At 31.7% G+C, this 17879-nt stretch overlaps 1 protein-coding gene across 1 annotated transcript in view; it reads left to right on the top strand.

Annotated features, from left to right (window-relative positions):
- The window catches only part of MBD2 (methyl-CpG binding domain protein 2), a 71715-nt gene that overhangs the window by 19956 nt on the left and 33880 nt on the right, over nucleotides 1-17879 (top strand). Inside the window, exons 2-3 of the mRNA XM_074279394.1 lie at nucleotides 1866-2025; nucleotides 9281-9418. Coding sequence (XP_074135495.1) covers nucleotides 1866-2025; nucleotides 9281-9418 — 298 coding nt within the window. The remainder of the gene's footprint in view (nucleotides 1-1865; nucleotides 2026-9280; nucleotides 9419-17879) is intronic.

Raw genomic sequence — 17879 nt, 5'->3', positions numbered from 1 at the left:
TATTTCAACTCTTAGAGCTATTTCCATAGCTTTTTGGTTTCATCCTTTTATCATTGTTACTTGGCTCAAAACTGTCATAGGAGTCTATACTAGCAATGATTATACAACACACAAGTGTTTTTTTTTATTTTATAATTATAAAAAAATTTTGACAATATATATGCATGAGTAATTTTTTTTTTATAACATTATCCCTTGTATTCATTTTTCCAAATTATCCCCTCCCTCCTTCTACTCCCTCCCTTAGATGACAGGCAATCCCATACATTTTACATGTGTTACAATATAACCTAGATACAATATATGTGTGTAAATCCAATTTTCTTGTTGCACGTTAAGTATTAGATTCTGAAGGTATAAGTAAGCTGGGTAGATAGACAGTAGTGCTAACAATTTACATTCACTTCCCAGTGTTCCTTCTCTGGGTGTAGTTGTTTCTGTCCATCATTGATCAACTGGAAGTGAGTTGGATCTTCTTTATGTTGAAAATATCCACTTCCATCAGAATACATCTTCATACAGCATTGAAGTGTACAGCGATCCTCTGGTTCTATTCATTTCATTCAGCATCAGTTGATGTAAATCTTTCCAAACCTCTCTGTATTCGTCCTGCTGGTTATTTCTTACAGAGCAATAATATTCCATAACCTTCATATACCATAATTTACCCAACCATTCTCCAATTGATGGACATCCATTCATCTTCCAGTTTCTAGCTACAACAAAAAGAGCTGCCACAAACATTTTGGCACATACAGGTCCCTTTCCCCTCTTTAGTATTTCTTTGGGATATAAGCCCAATAGTAGCAATGCTGGATCAAAGGGTATGCACAGTTTGACAACTTTTTGGGCATAGTTCCAAATTGCTCTCCAGAATGGTTGTATTCTTTCACAACTCCACCAACAATGTATTAGTGTCCCAGTTTTCCCACATCCCCTCCAACATTCATCATTATTTGTTCCTATCATCTTAGCCAATCTGAGAGGCAACACACAAGTGTTAACAAAATTTCTTTTTAGATGCTTTAGTATTGAATTTATATAATTAAAATATAAAATAGTTTAAAAAAAACTTCTTCCCTTGAAGAATTATACTCAGTTTTCCTTTGTGGGTTATTCTTGATTGCAATTTCAGCTATTTTGTTTTTTAGAATATCTGATTACAAGTCTTCCACTCCTTTAATATGAAAGCTGAAAATTCTTATGTGATCCTAAAACTGTAGTTTCACAGTATTTGAATGGTTTATTTTTCTCTATTGCCTGGAAGTTCTGAAATTAGACTACAATATTCCTGGGAGTTTTCATTTGGGATCTCTTTCAAGTAATGATCAGTAGATTCTTTCACTTTAATATTTTATCCTGGTTTAAGGATCTTGGTTTAAGTTTCCTTGATAATTTCTAGAAATATTGGTATATTATAGAAATCACTTGGCAAGACAGTCAAGGAGCATGCTCATAATATTGTATCTACCTTGTATTGGCATTATATTTTGATGTAATGGATGATTCTTCTTAGGTAGGTAGTAGTCAGTAGTAGAACAAAATAAGTACATGAGGTGACTTCATTTCTCCCTTTTTTATTCATGCCCAGTGCTTTTATATTGTGGCATAGTTAAGTTTTATACGAAAATTATTTTATAGATTTAATAATTTTGTAGATTTAGTTTAAAAAGAACTCTTGTTCTTTAGCCCAGAATCATATAAAGATGGTAGAAGGGATATTATTATTATCCTTAATTTGGGGGCTAAATAGAGAGAAAAAGCAGCAGGATGATGGGTCTATATTTCTGAAATTTGAGGATAAAGATTACAATTTCTTGTAAAATAAAAAATGATGAACTTTTTTTTTTTTTTTAATTTTCTAGTCCGAGTGGTAAGAAGTTCAGAAGCAAGCCTCAGTTGGCAAGGTACCTGGGAAATACTGTTGACCTTAGCAGTTTTGACTTCAGAACTGGAAAGATGATGCCTAGTAAATTACAGAAAAATAAACAGAGACTACGGAATGATCCTCTCAATCAAAATAAGGTTTGTTTATTCTTTATGGCAAAATTCTCTAGGACATTTTACAGTATATTTACCCATCATATTTTTTCTTGTTATATTTTTAGATTGTCATTAGCTTTTAATTGTTATTCCCACTGATCAGTTTTTTTTTTCCCCTGCTGCAAAGAAGATACAGCATGTCAAATGTAAACAGCCTATTTTCTTATATTTGATATTTCTCACTTTTACAGATGAGGAATTGAGTTCCAGAGAGATGGTGACTTTCTAGGTTTTTCCAGATCCTTTTCCCTGTCTTCATTAAAATTTATATTGTAGACTTTATGTAATTAGTTACATAACTAATTAGCTTCTTAAGCTCCCTTTTTGTCTGAGAAATTTTTACAGCCATATATATATATATATATACATATATATATATAAAAGGAATACAAATCAAACATTTCCTGTTTAATAATCATAAATTTATTTTAAAACATTTCCTTGGTATACATATAATTTTACCATTTATTAAAGATGAAAGCCAGTCTGTATACTAATGAGATGGATGTACTTGTTTATTTTTAAAGAAGAATTAAATCTTGGAGGGAATACTTTTACTGTTGCCAAATTTTTCTTGACCCTCAGTTGTGCAATGCCATGTGGGTTGCAATCCATGGTTTAAGAAGCTTTGTTTTAAACAACATCTTGTATGAAGTAAGAACACAGACAAGCCTTGACTTATGTACAAATCCAATGTTCAAGTGTCAGAAATATTTACTAAGATTCTGCTATGTATAGAATTTCATTTGCTGGGGTAAATAACAAAATTTCAATTAGGGTCTAGTCCCTTATCTAATTTTTAGTCTCTAGCAAAGCATAAACATATGCTGCAAAAGGATAACACATCAAAATTATGTGAGGAAGAATGCTTTGTAAGGTCAGAGTTGAGGTTATTTTCAATTCAAAGGATGTAGAGAAGATTTTCTGGTTTGAGTTGAACTTTACATACTTGGTAAGAATTCATTAGATTGAAAGTAAAGAAAGAGGACAATGAACATTCTAGTTAGATGATACAAGGTGAACAAAAGGATGGAGTTGGAAAATCATAGTGAAACAAGAGAAGTCATCTATCTTGGCTTTAGCCTAGAACATATGAAGTAGGGAATAGTATAAACTAAAGCTAGAGAGGTAGGGTGATGCCAAATTGTGAAAGTCTTGAACACTAGGCCAAGGAATTTTAATTTTATTATGTATCCTTTCTAGAGGATTTTGAGTAGAGAAATGACATAACTTTATATATGCATCATAAAGAATATCATTTTGCCGCTGAGTATGAAAAATGAAGGTGAACAAAGTATAGGAAGCTTATTTCAGTAGTCTAGTTGGCTTTTAGTGAACTATTGCACTCTCACAACAATAATAGACAGGAAGGGGCATTTTATAGGAAACAATGAGCTTGGGGAGGTTGAAACTTTGGATTGCTTGGGTTTAGAAGTTGAGTTGCAGTATCAGTATCCATATTGAGTCCAGCACCAAATATGGTGAATCCCTAGAAAAATGAATCAGTTTACAAATTAACCTAAGTTGGAAACAGAGCAGGTCGAAACTTTTGTAATGATTGATAGTGGAATCAGGCTCATGAGTGACCACTTTAGGCATGGATTAAATAGGTTACATAGATACTTAGTCTCCAAAAAATGTGTGTGTGTGTGTGTGTGTGTGTGTGTGTGTGTGTGTGTGTGTGTAGATTGAATTGGGATGAGTTCATGTCTGATTTGCATATGAGAGAAAATAAAACAATTTTTTTTTAATGACTTCTTTTTATTATTTGGAATTATTTTCTCCTTATTTGTACACTCTTCTTCCATTCACTTTTCTTCCTTCACTGGTTACTGCAGGATTATCAATTGAAATAATATATCTAAAGAACTTAGGATATTGCCTAGAATATAGGTGCTTAATAAATTCTTGTTCCCTACCTTCTGTTCTCTAGTATCTATCTAGTCCCTTGCTTAGCTTCTTATCTTTGAGAAATTGTAAGAAGATAACTTTTCCTGATGGAATTGATTATACTAAGGGAAGAGAAGATGAACTCTAATCCCTTTCCTCACTATCATAGCTATCATTGATAATAGTTCCTGTGTTTCAACACAGATTTTTAGCAGTGTTTAGCAGCCTGTATCCAAAAGTGATTATCCCAAAGTCCCTACCATAGTTTTCGTTTTCTATTTATACTTCCATGATTGTTGCACTTAATTCCCTGACATCACTTGCTTTATTTTGCATCAGTTTATATTTTGTTACTTTTCTGAATTCTTCATAGTTTTTATTTCTTAGAGCACAATATTCCATTATATTCATGCGTTCACAGTTGTCTATTTTCCAAAAACCGAACATCTTTATTTCTACTTATTTGCTGCCACAAAAAGCTCTATTATGAGTATTCTGGTGTATTCAGGACCTTTTATTCTGTCTTTTACTTCTTTAGGGGCCATTTGTAATTTAACAGTGGAGAAGATTATGAATATTTTATTTCATTATTTCAAATTGTTTGCTAGAATATTTGAACAAATCATAGCCCTACCAACAGTGCATTGATATACCAGAGACGGTGATATTTAAGAATAATATTCCTGTCCTAATATTGCAAATTAAGATTTTTCTATTAGCTTTAATTTTTATAAACCATTTCAATATATAGTCCATTGCTGTGGAATCCAGACAAAAAGTAGTTTCAGTCATGAGACACCAATTTACCTAATGCAAACACTTAATTAATTTGAACAGAAAACTTAAAAGTATACAGGAGGATTATGATGTTATTGAACTAACTTTTTCTAACTGAATTTATTAGATTTTTTTCTTTCTTTTTTTAGTTCCCTGATTAACTCTTCATCACATTTTCCATATTGGCTATTTTAAATCTCTCTTCTTATACCTCTTATACCACTTCTTTCCCCCTCCCTTTTAGAAAAAAGATTTCTTTGTCAACTATAAATATAGAGTGTAAAAGTAAACTTTTTCACTTGTGCTTTTGATAACATTTCCTATCATTTCCTTCAGTAGCTTACCATCTTGGTCATTGCTTTCTTTTTCTCTTCAGTCTCTCCAGATCCATTGCTTAATAATATGTCCAAGAATTATCAGCCTTAAACATCTTTCACTTTGATGTTCTGTTCTTTTTACAAATAATCTCCTGGAAATGGTTGTCTACACTTGTTGACTCTCTTGTCTTTATGTCCTCCTCACTTTTTTTCAATGACTTCTGACTCTACCATCACTTGATCAAAACTGTTTCTTGAAAGGTTAGTAATGAACTCTTAATAGTGTTAAATGCAATGATCCTTTCTCAGTACTTACTCTTGATTTCTGCAGCTTTTGACACTGTAGAAAAGTCCCTTCTCCTGATATTTTTTGCTGGCTTGACTTTTGTGATTTTATACTGGCCTTGACTCTGTTTCTGTTTGTCTTACACTTCATATTTAGTCTCCTTTACTCCTGTTATCCTTTTCCTTCTAAGTGTGGTTATTCCCCAAACCTCTGTCCTGGATTTACTACTTCTTCTTTTTTTTTTTTTTTTTTTCCCAGTTGGCAATCTTACTAATCTCTGTGGATTCAATTATCTCTGTGCAGATGACTTTCAAATCTAAATACGTATGTTTTCCCAGTCACTCAGGTTCACAATCTTAGTCTTGTTTGATTCTTCCTTCTTTCTCCATTTCTATATCCCATTAGTTGTCAAAACTTGTCACTTCTACTTCTTGTAAAACTTGTGAAATCTTTTCCCTTCTTTTCACTCATACAGCTTCAAATAAACATATGTAGGTATATCATATATATATACATATATATATCATATGTAAAAATATATGGGTATATGTTTAACCTGTATTTGATTTCTTGCTGTCTGTCTTGGGGAGGAAGGAGGGAAAGAGAGAGGAGAAAAATTTGGAACACAAAATTTTGCAAAGATGAATGTTGAAAACTATTTTTGAAAACTTTATTTGGAAAAATAAAATACTATTTAAGAAACTGAAAAAAATCTGCATGTATTTGGAAAATCAATTCACTACTGAAAAATTATGTGTCTCTTATATACGCATATATACATATATTACATATTTAACACATGTTTATTAACTTAAACATGTTAGGTTGATATTTTATTATACATAATAAAATGATTATACATGAAACTGGTTATCTAGTATGTACTGTTTATTGTTTAAAAAATATATATATATACACATAATTGATTCAATGTGTAACATCCAAGTCATCTGGTCTGTAATTCTTTCTGGCCTTTCTGTTTCTTCACCGAATTTAATAATTAACATTTTAAGAGTACTTTAAGATTTGTAAAATGCTTTACAAATATTATCCCATTTAATCCTCACCAACCTTTAAAAAGTAGTTATCCCCATTTGAAGATGATAGTGCTTAAATGACTTGCCCTCAGGTTCATTCAGCTAGTAAATGGTTGAAGCTAAATTTGAACTGTACATATCATGTCTCATTTGGACATCTTCAGTGTCTCTTTCGCGCTTCGGATAAAATATAAAAATCTTAACTCTGGCTTCAAAGACTTCCACAGTCTCATTTCCATTTGCCTTATTAGTATCCTCCTTTATACATTCCTCATTCCCATCTTGTGCTGGCTCCTGATTGTTCCCCACATATAACAGAGTTTCCTCCCCCTTCTTGATTCTTTTGCACAAGTGGTTCCCTGTATCCAGAATTAACTCCTCATGATAGATGCAGCCTCTTTTGTGAGGCCTTTTTGTTGTGCCACTCCCCTCTCCTTATTCTTATAGCTCCAGTAATTACTTTTATTTGTGTGCATATAGTTTCTTTCTAGTTTATAATGTAACTCCTTATGGGCACTGGTTTTTTGTTTTGTTTTGTTTTGTCTTTGCATTTTCAAAAGCCTGACAAAATGCCTTGCAACACAGTAGGTGTTTGCCAAGTAGCCTTAAGTATGTAAGAAAGACTTAAAAAAAAAACCCAAAAATAAAAAAAACAAAACCTGTCATCTTGTGAATTTTTTCTCTTTTTATTACACGTTGTGAGAAAGTTTTTTTTTTTTTTTTAAAGGCAAATTAAATAATTTATGCATGGATAGAGTACTGAGTAAGGCTGACATCTTCCTGAGTTCAAATCTGATCTGAGATGTTTGCTAGCTATGAGATCTGAGGCAAATTACTTAACTGTTTGCCTCATCTTTCCTCATCTATAAAATGAAGAAGAGAAAGAGTTGTCAAACCACTTCAGTATCTTTGCTTAAAAAAACAAACGGAAACAACCAAAAAAACCCCAACTCCAAATGGGGTAAGTTGCACAGGAACACTAAAAATGATTTGATTTTTTAGTTACTGCATATCTTGCTTTCAGGTTTTCCCATGATTACTGAAAGAAGGATTAATGAAGAGATACAGTTTTTATTGAATTGATCACCAGCTTTGTAGACTTGTTCATTGAAGTCAGTTTTCACAGAAATCAAATCATTTTTTCACATTAAGTAACTTTCAGAATATTTAGGTAAAATACATTTTAGTTATATAAATTTTTTTTGAAAATAGGCATGTGTGAACTTGGATGTTGCTGCCAGTTTTCTGAAAGCAATACATTTGTTTCCATGTTATGTGTTGGAGGAAAAGGCATTTTCAACTAGGAAGAGAGTAATCTATTTAATGGAATAAAAAAACAAACAAATCCAAAACACCTTTTTCCCCCCAGCTGTGTTGCTTCCTTCTTGTCTCTATTGGGCAAAATATACCTCTTAAAAGGAAGGAAAAACCTTTCATTTGCACTTCAAATATAAACTCTGGCTGAAAACACACACACACACACACACATATATATATGTATGTATGTATATTTTTTGCAACTTTGGCTTCTAGTTGTGTGGGATAACAACCCCTAATTCAAAATACCCAAGAGATTTTTCAAAGTGAACAACAGAAACTTTATTTGAATCTCTCAAGAAGTGGACAGTCCACTCACTGGAATCTTAGAGAGAGAGGGGCCAGTTTCACAAAGGCTAAGAGATAATTTTAAATGGTCAGAAAAAAATAATTACAGAAACTATTTGCCCACCCATCTCCTGTTAATTCTTCTAAAATCATTGGCAAACTCTACCTTTATTCCTTTTTTTGTCTCTGGAATATAGATGAGCTTTTGTGGCACTAAGGTCTTGGTTAAGCAATACCTGTTTCAAAAGAAAGAGTCTATTCTGCTTCTAAGATTAATAATCAAGTCAGAGGAGTTAGAGATTTCTAAAATTTAAGGAGATTTGGTTTTACCCCAGGCTTTTCTCAATCAACAAATAGAGATCAGGCAGTTTGTAGATTTCTCTAATATTTCCAGGACATTAAATAGATTATTCTCTAAGCAGTTATCTCAAATATTTTCTCTGGGAAAGCCTTTGTTTTTGCTTGAGCCTGATTGATTAAATCCTTGGGGCTGAGTCTTATTATTCTGAGAAGTCCTCAGTTTCCTGTTTCACTCACAGTCAGGGGTTTAATTCTGAAATATAGTTTACACTTTTGTTTTCCTTTTGGTGTAAGGTATATAAATGATTTTAAATCCTGAAGCTAGATTGTATTCTAAAAGGTTTACTCTTAATATTTCTGTTCGACTGCCTCAAATTATTTGATTTAAAGTATTTAAAATTATTTAGGATCTTAGGCTTTTATAAAAGGGCTTTTAGGGACCATCTAAGGCCTACCCTTCCCCCTAATTTGACAGATGAGGAAACATGTTCCAGGAGAAGTGACTTGCCTATGGTTGTATAGGTAATGCCAGAAGTGGGTTTGAACCCAAGTATTCCTTCTCAAAGTCCAATTGTCATGCTGCCTCTCTTTTACATAAATGCCAAAAGCCTTTTCATCATGTTATAAAGAGAGAATATAGGATGTCCCAGAAGTCTTAGTTAAGTTTTGAGACATCCTGTATGAGTAAATTTGTTTCAATGTATTTGAAGTGCCAAGAAGATTGACATAAAAATTTGGAACAATTTTCATTAGGATATACATATTTCATAATAATATTTAGACTTGGAAAGAATGTCAGACTTCAGTCTCCTCATTTTATCAACAGGAAAAAACAAAGGCTTCAAGAAGTTAAATTCTTTAAGGTAGCATAATTAGTTAATGGTGGAATCTAGTATCCAGTTCTTTTAACTTCAAGATTAGTATTCTTTTCAGTAAAGCATTTCACAAGCCAATAAAAATAAATTAGTTCACTTGTCTTTACATGTGTTATTTTTGTCATTAAAGAATTCTATTTGCATTTACAGGGTAAACCAGACTTGAATACGACATTGCCAATTAGACAGACAGCATCTATTTTCAAACAACCTGTAACTAAAGTCACAAACCATCCTAGTAATAAAGTAAAATCAGATCCTCAACGAATGAATGAACAACCACGTCAGGTAAGAATATCTTCAGTTTTCCAGCCTTACAATTCAGGATTCAGTATTATGACGGGAAGAAATTCAAATAAATATTAATTTCCATTAACGTTGCAAAGTAAGCCTTATATTAGAGAACTACACACAAAAAAGAAAACAAAAATATCAAGTGAATTTTAAAAATATTTTGTGGAATTTGTTTTTTTATACTATTAATACATAATTTCTTCATATTTTAGGATAACCATTTAGATGTAAACTATAATGGTTTGACAGTAATGAATTTCAGCTTTAGTATTGTGCCCTTTAACCCTTCCCCATTAGAATTAGAAATTTAAAGTTTCTAAGGATAATGTTTCATAAGGGGTGAAATGTAAAATTTATTTATTTTTAATAATGGACTTTATTATCAATTCAAAACTGACTTGCTTTTGATTCTTTATTTCATTAAATCCCCTTTAATTATATGAAATGATTTTTTAATCAAAACAGTATATTTCTATATATATCCTCAATTTTTATAAAATTTAAACTCCCTTTCATCTTTATATCCAATTGTTCACTAACAGAATCTATTCTCAGAAATTAAAATAGCACTTATTATCAGAAAGGCCTATCTGTTAACATAATAATGTCACATAGTAGCTAGAGGACAGAGACTTATAAAATTTTTCATAGGTTAGAGAGATCTTTTATTCCTATTGGTGTTTGAAAAGTTTAGCTCTTCATTAGTTTTTAGTAGTAGTTGTGGATAAAGACAACAACAAATAATGATGTTCTCTTTTTTTCTGCTTCTTCCTGGCTAAGGAACAAAAAGTACTGATTTACTTACAACTTTGACTTTTGCTCTTTCATTCCCTTTCAAATTCAGTTGTCTCACTCTACCTTTTCATTTATTTTGTTTTTCATTAGTCCCTTAAAGTTTTCATCTTCAAACTTCACAAGGATTTGGCCAAACTTTCAGACAGTTGCTCTAGAAGAGGCTGTTCGTAAAGAAATTCAGTTCCCACATCCTCTGTAGTGTTTTTTCCTCTTCAGGTGAGCCAGGAAAACAGAAGATATTTGGAGCCACATTGGATCAGCATCTTGCTATAGATGTCTCAAGAATTGAAGGTCTAAACTTGCTTTACTGTTGGTCCCCAAGAGAATCAACAGGGGCCATGTAAGTGTATCACATCCAATCTAAAAGATGCATACCTGCATGTGCCTTTAGGTTCTTGTCACCACTTAGGTTTTCCTTTGAGCCATTCATTTTTTTGATACTAGGCTTTGAACTTCTGTTTGATCACTGCTATAGTGATAGTCATCAAACTGCTGGTGGTTGAATCTAGTACATTCATTATAACAGTGAAGGAATTCTGCCATTCAGAACTTTGTTTCCTTGGGTAAAAGTCTTCTGATTATTTTCTTTTTTCAGATACTGTCTAAAGTCTTGAACATCTTTTCCTTTGGCTTTTTGGTATTTAAAAATTCTCTCCTATCCTAAAGATTTCCATTTAGTGATGATTTTTAGTACATGATTGGGTAAGACTTTACTTTTAAAAAGGAGGGTGAGTGGATCCAAAAGATAAAGAAGGTGGAATGATGTCTTTAATAACTTTTTGATTATAGATTTTAGTTTTCTATGTAGAATAGATATATTACAAACTCCATCTTCTTCTTTTTCTGATAAGAAAACATTCAGTAAACTCTTAGTGTCTTGATCATAGACCAGAATGAGTATTGTTTCAATCATTTGAAAAATAAATTTATTGATAATTGTATTTTTAATAATTATTATCTATCGTAGTTATATAGTGCTTTAAGGTTTCCAAAGTGCTTTATATATGTTATCTTAATTTTTAACCATAAATTTTGGATCCTATTCATATTAAAATGGCTTTGAAGATATTAATATGGTGAAGTGAAAAATTAAAGAATAATCTTGAATTTCTATCTACCCCTCCCACTAAAACAACAACTTCCCCTATCCCTCACTAAATTCTGTAATCAATTTGTTTTTTTGACCTTCCTTTTTTCCTACTGTAGGTAGAAAGTATTAGAACTATGAAGGAAAATAATTCTTCTATAGTATGGAATAGTATCTAGTTTTATCTTTATCCTTTTCTGGGTAGAAATTTTCCCTAGATGATAATGAAATTATCATAGGACAATTACCAATTTTTCCCCTTTTTTATCTTCAACATAAATACCAAGTTGATACTGTTTGATAATTCTTTAGTCAATATTAAGTTAGAGAGAGGATTCTGTTTTGGGTTGGCATTGGAAAAGATAGAAGAGGGAAATTTATTCTGCTTGAGTTTTAATAGATTCTCTATCAGCTATTCTGGTTAAAATTAATTATAACAAACCAAATAACAACTTGTAAAAGATCATTGGATCATAGCATTTGAACTGAAAGGAATCTTTAAAAAATTTTTTTTTCCTTCATGAGGAAACAGATTTTACAAGTTTACTTGAAAATAAATCACAGTGAGTTCTTATTGTTGAGATAGTACTAGGACATACATAAATAGACTCACCCTCAAAACTCTTAATTTGATTTTGATACTTTGCAAATTGAGTTATGAGATGGTTGCTAAATTTACTTGGGGAAATTTTAAAAAAATTCATTTAACAATTGAATTAAATGTTGTTTTGTTTTATATTCTCATAGTTTAATAACTGAATACTTAGACTAAATTATGGTTCTTCACTCTGAGTTGGAAAGCAGGAAACAATTCTTTTTAAGGACTTTGATATTAAGGCACAGACTTAGATTTAGGTTTCCAGAATTCCGGTATAATTTTCTTTCCATGAATAATTTTGAAGCTATTAATTTATGAAATAATTGTTAAATTAATAAAGTAATTCTTCCAGACTGTGCATTAAACAATAATAATAATAATAAGTAGAAGTTCTGTAGTGATTTGTGCCATGATCTGACCTAAGTGATTTTTGATTATTATCTCATTTGATTTCACAGCAACCCTACATGGTAGACTTTATTATTATCCTTATTTTATACATAAGGAAACTAAGGCAAACCAGTTAAATATATTGCCCAGGATCACACATCTAGTGAGTGCCTGAAACAGAATTTGAACTGGGACGAAGATATTTTAAGTCTCTCGTAGAATCCTTTTTTTTTTCTTTAATATTTGTATTACTTTTATATAAAAAGATGTCAAACTTTGGTTTATTTTCAGAAACCAAGGTTTAAAAATGTGTTTCTTAATAGAAACTGTACAGGCTGCATAAACATCCTGGGGCAATGCAAATCTTTAAGGAATCTTTGTTCCAAGATTTATGTAATAAACTTTTATCATCAAGAAACATTCCCTTCAAAGTCACTTTCTCCTGCCAGTTATTTGCAGAATTTTATTCCATTTTTCCATTTCTTAAGTAATGGATTAGTTTAAACATCCAGTATCCGAGGGAGTATTATATTCTTTATGTAGGAAAAGTAAATCTCTGTATTCTCTTTGAAGACATGTTTTTAAAATTAATTTTAATGACCTTATTAGGAGCAGTATAAAACTTTACCAGTGAATTTAGTGTAAACCTTACAGTTTTGTCTATGGATTAATATTATTATTAAACTTTAGAGTTTTCAAAATACATTCATATCATTTATATGTGTGTTAACATAATGTACAAGCATATGTAATATCTGTATGTGTATGTGTATTAAAACAATCCTGTGAAATAGATGAAACATGATCCTCATTTCCAAGCATTTCCTTCCCCACTTCACTATATGGTGTGCTATTTCTTGTAACAAAGAATAAAAAGAAAATCAGCACATCAGCCAGGTCTTTGCAACATTCCATGCCCATCATCTCTCACTCATGCAAAGCAGCAGGTACATTTTCTAATCTTGAGAAAAAGTAACTTTTATCTCTGTTTTACAGATGAAAGCCCAAAGCTCAGAAAGACTGAGTGACCTGCTCAAATATTTAGAGAAAGTGGCAGAATCCAAGGCCTAGAATTCAGATTTTCTGTTTCTAGTTCATTAGTCTTTGCATGATATATAACTTGTTATATAAAATATTGCATTTTATTCATCAGGAAACAGAAAACTACTGAAAAAAATTTTAAGAGGACAAAGCAGAATGTTAGGAAGACTAAGTTGATTGTTGAATTAGGATGGACTGCCTAGTATCCTGGCCTAAAGACTTTTGCCATAGTGAGGTGATGAAAGTTTAGACTAGGGTGATAGTGGTAGGAACAGAAAGACAGAGATGGATAGAAAAGATATTATTAATGAAGAAGTAACAGGATATGGTGATTGCCTTTTATGGTAGGACTAAAGAAGAATGAAGATTAAAATATTCCCTTTCTTGTTGTCTTGGAGAATAGTAGAATCATTGACAGAAAAATAGGATTACATTGGGGCTTTTGGTGTTGCTAAGGTGAATTTGATTTTAGATATGCTTATTTTGGAATTATTGCAAGGTAGTTAAATGGTGATGCTTGGTGGATAAAAAGAGATGTAGCCCTTGAACTCAGAAGAAGGGTCAAGACTAGAGATTATGTAGATGTTATAGAATTTTAGAGTTGGAAGGAGTATCAGAGGTTTTCCAACGTACCCTATATTGGCATTGGAATCTACTTCACAACACTAATAGTAGTCATCCACATTTTACTTTATAGTATGTAGTGAGGGAGAATTCACTACCATTGGAGACTATTACACATTTAGATACCTGTAATTTAGTAAGAAATTTCCCCCCAAATTGAGCCAAATTCTGTTTGTTTTAGTTTTTATTTTTATTCTTGGCTCCACCCTTTGTTGTTAAAAAGAAAAAAAAAAATAACTTTTTCACATTGCAGACTTTACGTATTTAAAAGTATTTACCATGGCTAAATTATGACTTCTCTAGATTTCTAATAGCTGATTTTTCCACATACTCCTTAGTTCCTTTGCTAAAATAACAATATCTAACAATAATATGGCACTTTAAAATCTTACATGCCATCCTGCTTTTCCTCTGTCACATATTAGTTTCCTGTCTGAATGTATGGTATTATTAATTAAATGCAATAGATTTGGTATGGTCTGACCAGAATGCCTTCACTCTTTCCCTTTAAATGCTGTGTCAACTACTATCCATGTAAGATAGTATTAACTTTTTAGCTGCACTATCATACTGTTATCAATATACAAATCAATTACTATATCAATATACAAATAATTTTCTTTTGAATCATTGTCTTAACTGACCGTACCTCTATTTCTTTGGAAAAGAAGACAAAATAGGTAGAAAAGGCAACAGGAATAGTTAAGAGAGTAGAATGTAGCAGTCACCAAACTTAAACTCAAAATTCAGTTTTGCTACTTGCTACCTGTGGATAAAAAGTCACTGAGCATTTTGGGGCCTTAGTTTACACATCTATAAAAAGAGGGAGTTGAACATGATTCCATATAAGGCCCTTTTTACCTCTTAACTATGATCCTATGACAAGTTGAGTTTTGCCTTCCAACTACTTGTTATATTTGTTCAATCTACCCTTATGTGATTGTAGTCCTTTTTTGATCTTCTTGCACCCAGAATAATATAAAAAGTTCTCCTCCCTTCTCTTCCCAGGAAAATAAATTTAAATAAAAAGAAAAAATAATCTATAATGCTTCAAATTCAAGTTTATAATAGCTTATTATGAATTGTCTAAAACAATCAGCCTATAAAAACAGAAGAATTTCTTGCCTAAATGTCACATAGCACTGTTTCTGGCTTAACAATGTATATCACTGTTCCAGTATCAAAAAACTAAACTCCACTCCCTCCCTAGCATAGTCATTATTCATCAGAGACAAGAATGATCACAAAGAACTGGTCAGAAAGGGAGCTAAGGATAAATCAATGGCAAAAGAACAGGAAGAACCATTCCAAACAAGGGAGGAACAACAACCAAAAAAAAAAAAAAAAATCTAGATAACCACTTAACATTTTAGGAATTGTATAGCAATTCTTAGATACAGATTGAACAAAACAGCTTCTCAGATCCATCCCCACTCAAGATACTATCTATAGACATCAGATAAAAGTTTTTTTCATACATGATTCTCCTGCAAGTCTATCATACTAATATTTTGGACTACTTTCTCAAGATTCCTACTGCTTTTCCAATGATCTTGTGATGAAGAGAGCCATCTATACCCAGAGAGAGAGGACTGTGTGTGGCAACTGAGTGTAGATCACAACACAGCATTTTTACTCTTTTTGTTGTTTGCTTTCATTGTTTTCTTATTTTTTTTCCCTTTGTGATCTGATTTTTCTTGTTTAGCAAGATAATTTTATAAATATATACACATGTTGGATTCATACATATTTTAACATGTTTAACAAATATTGAATTACCTGTCATCTAGGGGAGGAAGGAGGGAGAAAGGGGAAAATTTGGAACACAAGGTTTTGCAAGGATCAATGTTGAAAAATTATCCATCATATGTTTTTAAAACAAAAAACTTTAATTAAAAAATTATTACTGGTACTGTTACTACTATTGCTACTACTACTATTACTATTACTACCACTACCAATACTATCAACACCACCATTCCCACCACCTCTACTACTTTAAACAAGCAGGTCCTTTTCTCTAATCAATGATCCTCCGTTTCTCCCAAACTAAGTTACCTCTTACCCCTGAAGTACCTGGAATTAGTATTTAATTGGAGGGGAGAGTATTAAAAAAATAAAAATAATGCTTGTGTTTAAAGGATGAGAGATTACAAAGAAAATTGAAAGTTAGGAGGAGACAATTCATAGAGAGATAAAAGTAAAATAAACACAAGATTTATTGGGAAAAATAAAGGATTCTTCAGCTCATTTTTCTCAAACTGAACCAGTTTTCAACAAAACAAATTCTTACCTTAGTTACTCTCATGCAGGGAAAAAAGTAGGATTACAGAGGCCTAATGATAAACCATGTTATCTACCTCTGAACAAAGAAGTGATGAACTCACAATATCAAGTGAGATATATTTTCCCAAGTGGCTAATGTAGGAATTTGTTTTGTTTGATCCTGTGTATATGTTATAAGTTTTTTTTTTTTTCCCTTGATTAGGATGGACAGGAAGAGGAGGAAGAGTAGATAGGAATAGTATATATATATATATTAATTATTTTTTATTATATTTTTTATAATATTATCCCTTGTATTCGTTTTTCCAAATTATCCCCCCTCTCCCTCTACTCCCTCCCCCTGATGACAGGCAATCCCATACATTTTACATGTGTTACAGTATAACCTAGATACAATACATGTGTGTAAATACCATTTTCTTGTTGCACAATAAGCATTAGATTCTGAAGGTACATGTAACCTGGGCAGACAGACATTAGTGCTAACAATTTACATTCCTTCCTAGTATTCCTTCTCTGGGTGTAGTTATTTCTGTCCATCATTGATCAACTGGAAGTGAGTTGGATCTTCTTTATGTTGAAGATTTCCACTTCCTTCAGAATACATCCTCATACAGTATTGTTGTTGAAGTATATAGTGATCTTCTGGTTCTGCTCATTTCACTCAGCATCAGTTGATGTAAGTCTCTCCAAGCCTCTCTGTAAGGAATAGTATATTTTTAAAGAACAGAAAAAGGCCAGAGAAAATCACAGACAACTTTGAAAGTTACATGTTGAATGTATTATATATTTGAAAAGAAAAGTAACTTCTATGTAAGTTCATAGTTCCATGTATTATCATCTGTTCAATATTTTATATGGAAATTTTCATTTTAATTAGTTTATAAAAAGAAAGTAAAAATGAGGAGAAAAGAACTTTCACTAAGTGCATATAGTAGTTTTTCATCTATTTCCAAATTTTTACACTAATCTTAACAAGCTCCTAATTTTTTCTTTATTCTGTAGTCGACAAACATCATACAAAATGAGCTTTTTCATATATACTAGAAAAGAGAAAGAAGGGTTTATACATGAAACTGTGAATCTCCACTGTGTATAACTTGCTTTTCATCCCAACCAAACAATAAATTCATGATATAACCTTCAAGGTTGTCCTATTTTTCTACTTCCTTCTGGCCTTGCTTCTTTTTTCTTATATACTGCCTCTGTTTGGGGGAGGTGGAGGGGAGAGGAAGAAAGGAAAAAATGGGAAGGAGGAAGAAAAGACCTTATAATAAGTATATAATTAAAAGACCTTATAATGAGCATATAGTTAGTAAAACAAATTCCCATATTGGCCATGACAAAAATGTATGGTTCATTCTGAATCTTGGATCCACTGATCTCTCTATCTGAAGGTGTATGAATCTCCTTCACCATTTGATCCTCTGAAATCAATCATTACAAATAGTAAAATTTCAAAAAAAATTTTTTTCATTATTGTTGTATTTTTTTCCTGTTTACTTCTCCTCTCATTTTTTAATATGCTTCAAAACTAATATTTTTAAAGGCTCAATTTCTAGATCAGAACAAGATTATCCGAAGAACTTTTTACTTTACATTTTTATTTTCATTCATCTGAATTCTGTTTGAAG

The sequence above is a fragment of the Sminthopsis crassicaudata genome, chromosome 1, assembly GCF_048593235.1.
Source record: "Sminthopsis crassicaudata isolate SCR6 chromosome 1, ASM4859323v1, whole genome shotgun sequence".
In the NCBI taxonomy this organism is placed as follows: Eukaryota; Metazoa; Chordata; class Mammalia; order Dasyuromorphia; family Dasyuridae; genus Sminthopsis; species Sminthopsis crassicaudata.
The sequence above is the reverse complement of the archived record's forward strand: the minus strand, read 5'-3'. Positions and strand labels throughout refer to the sequence as shown.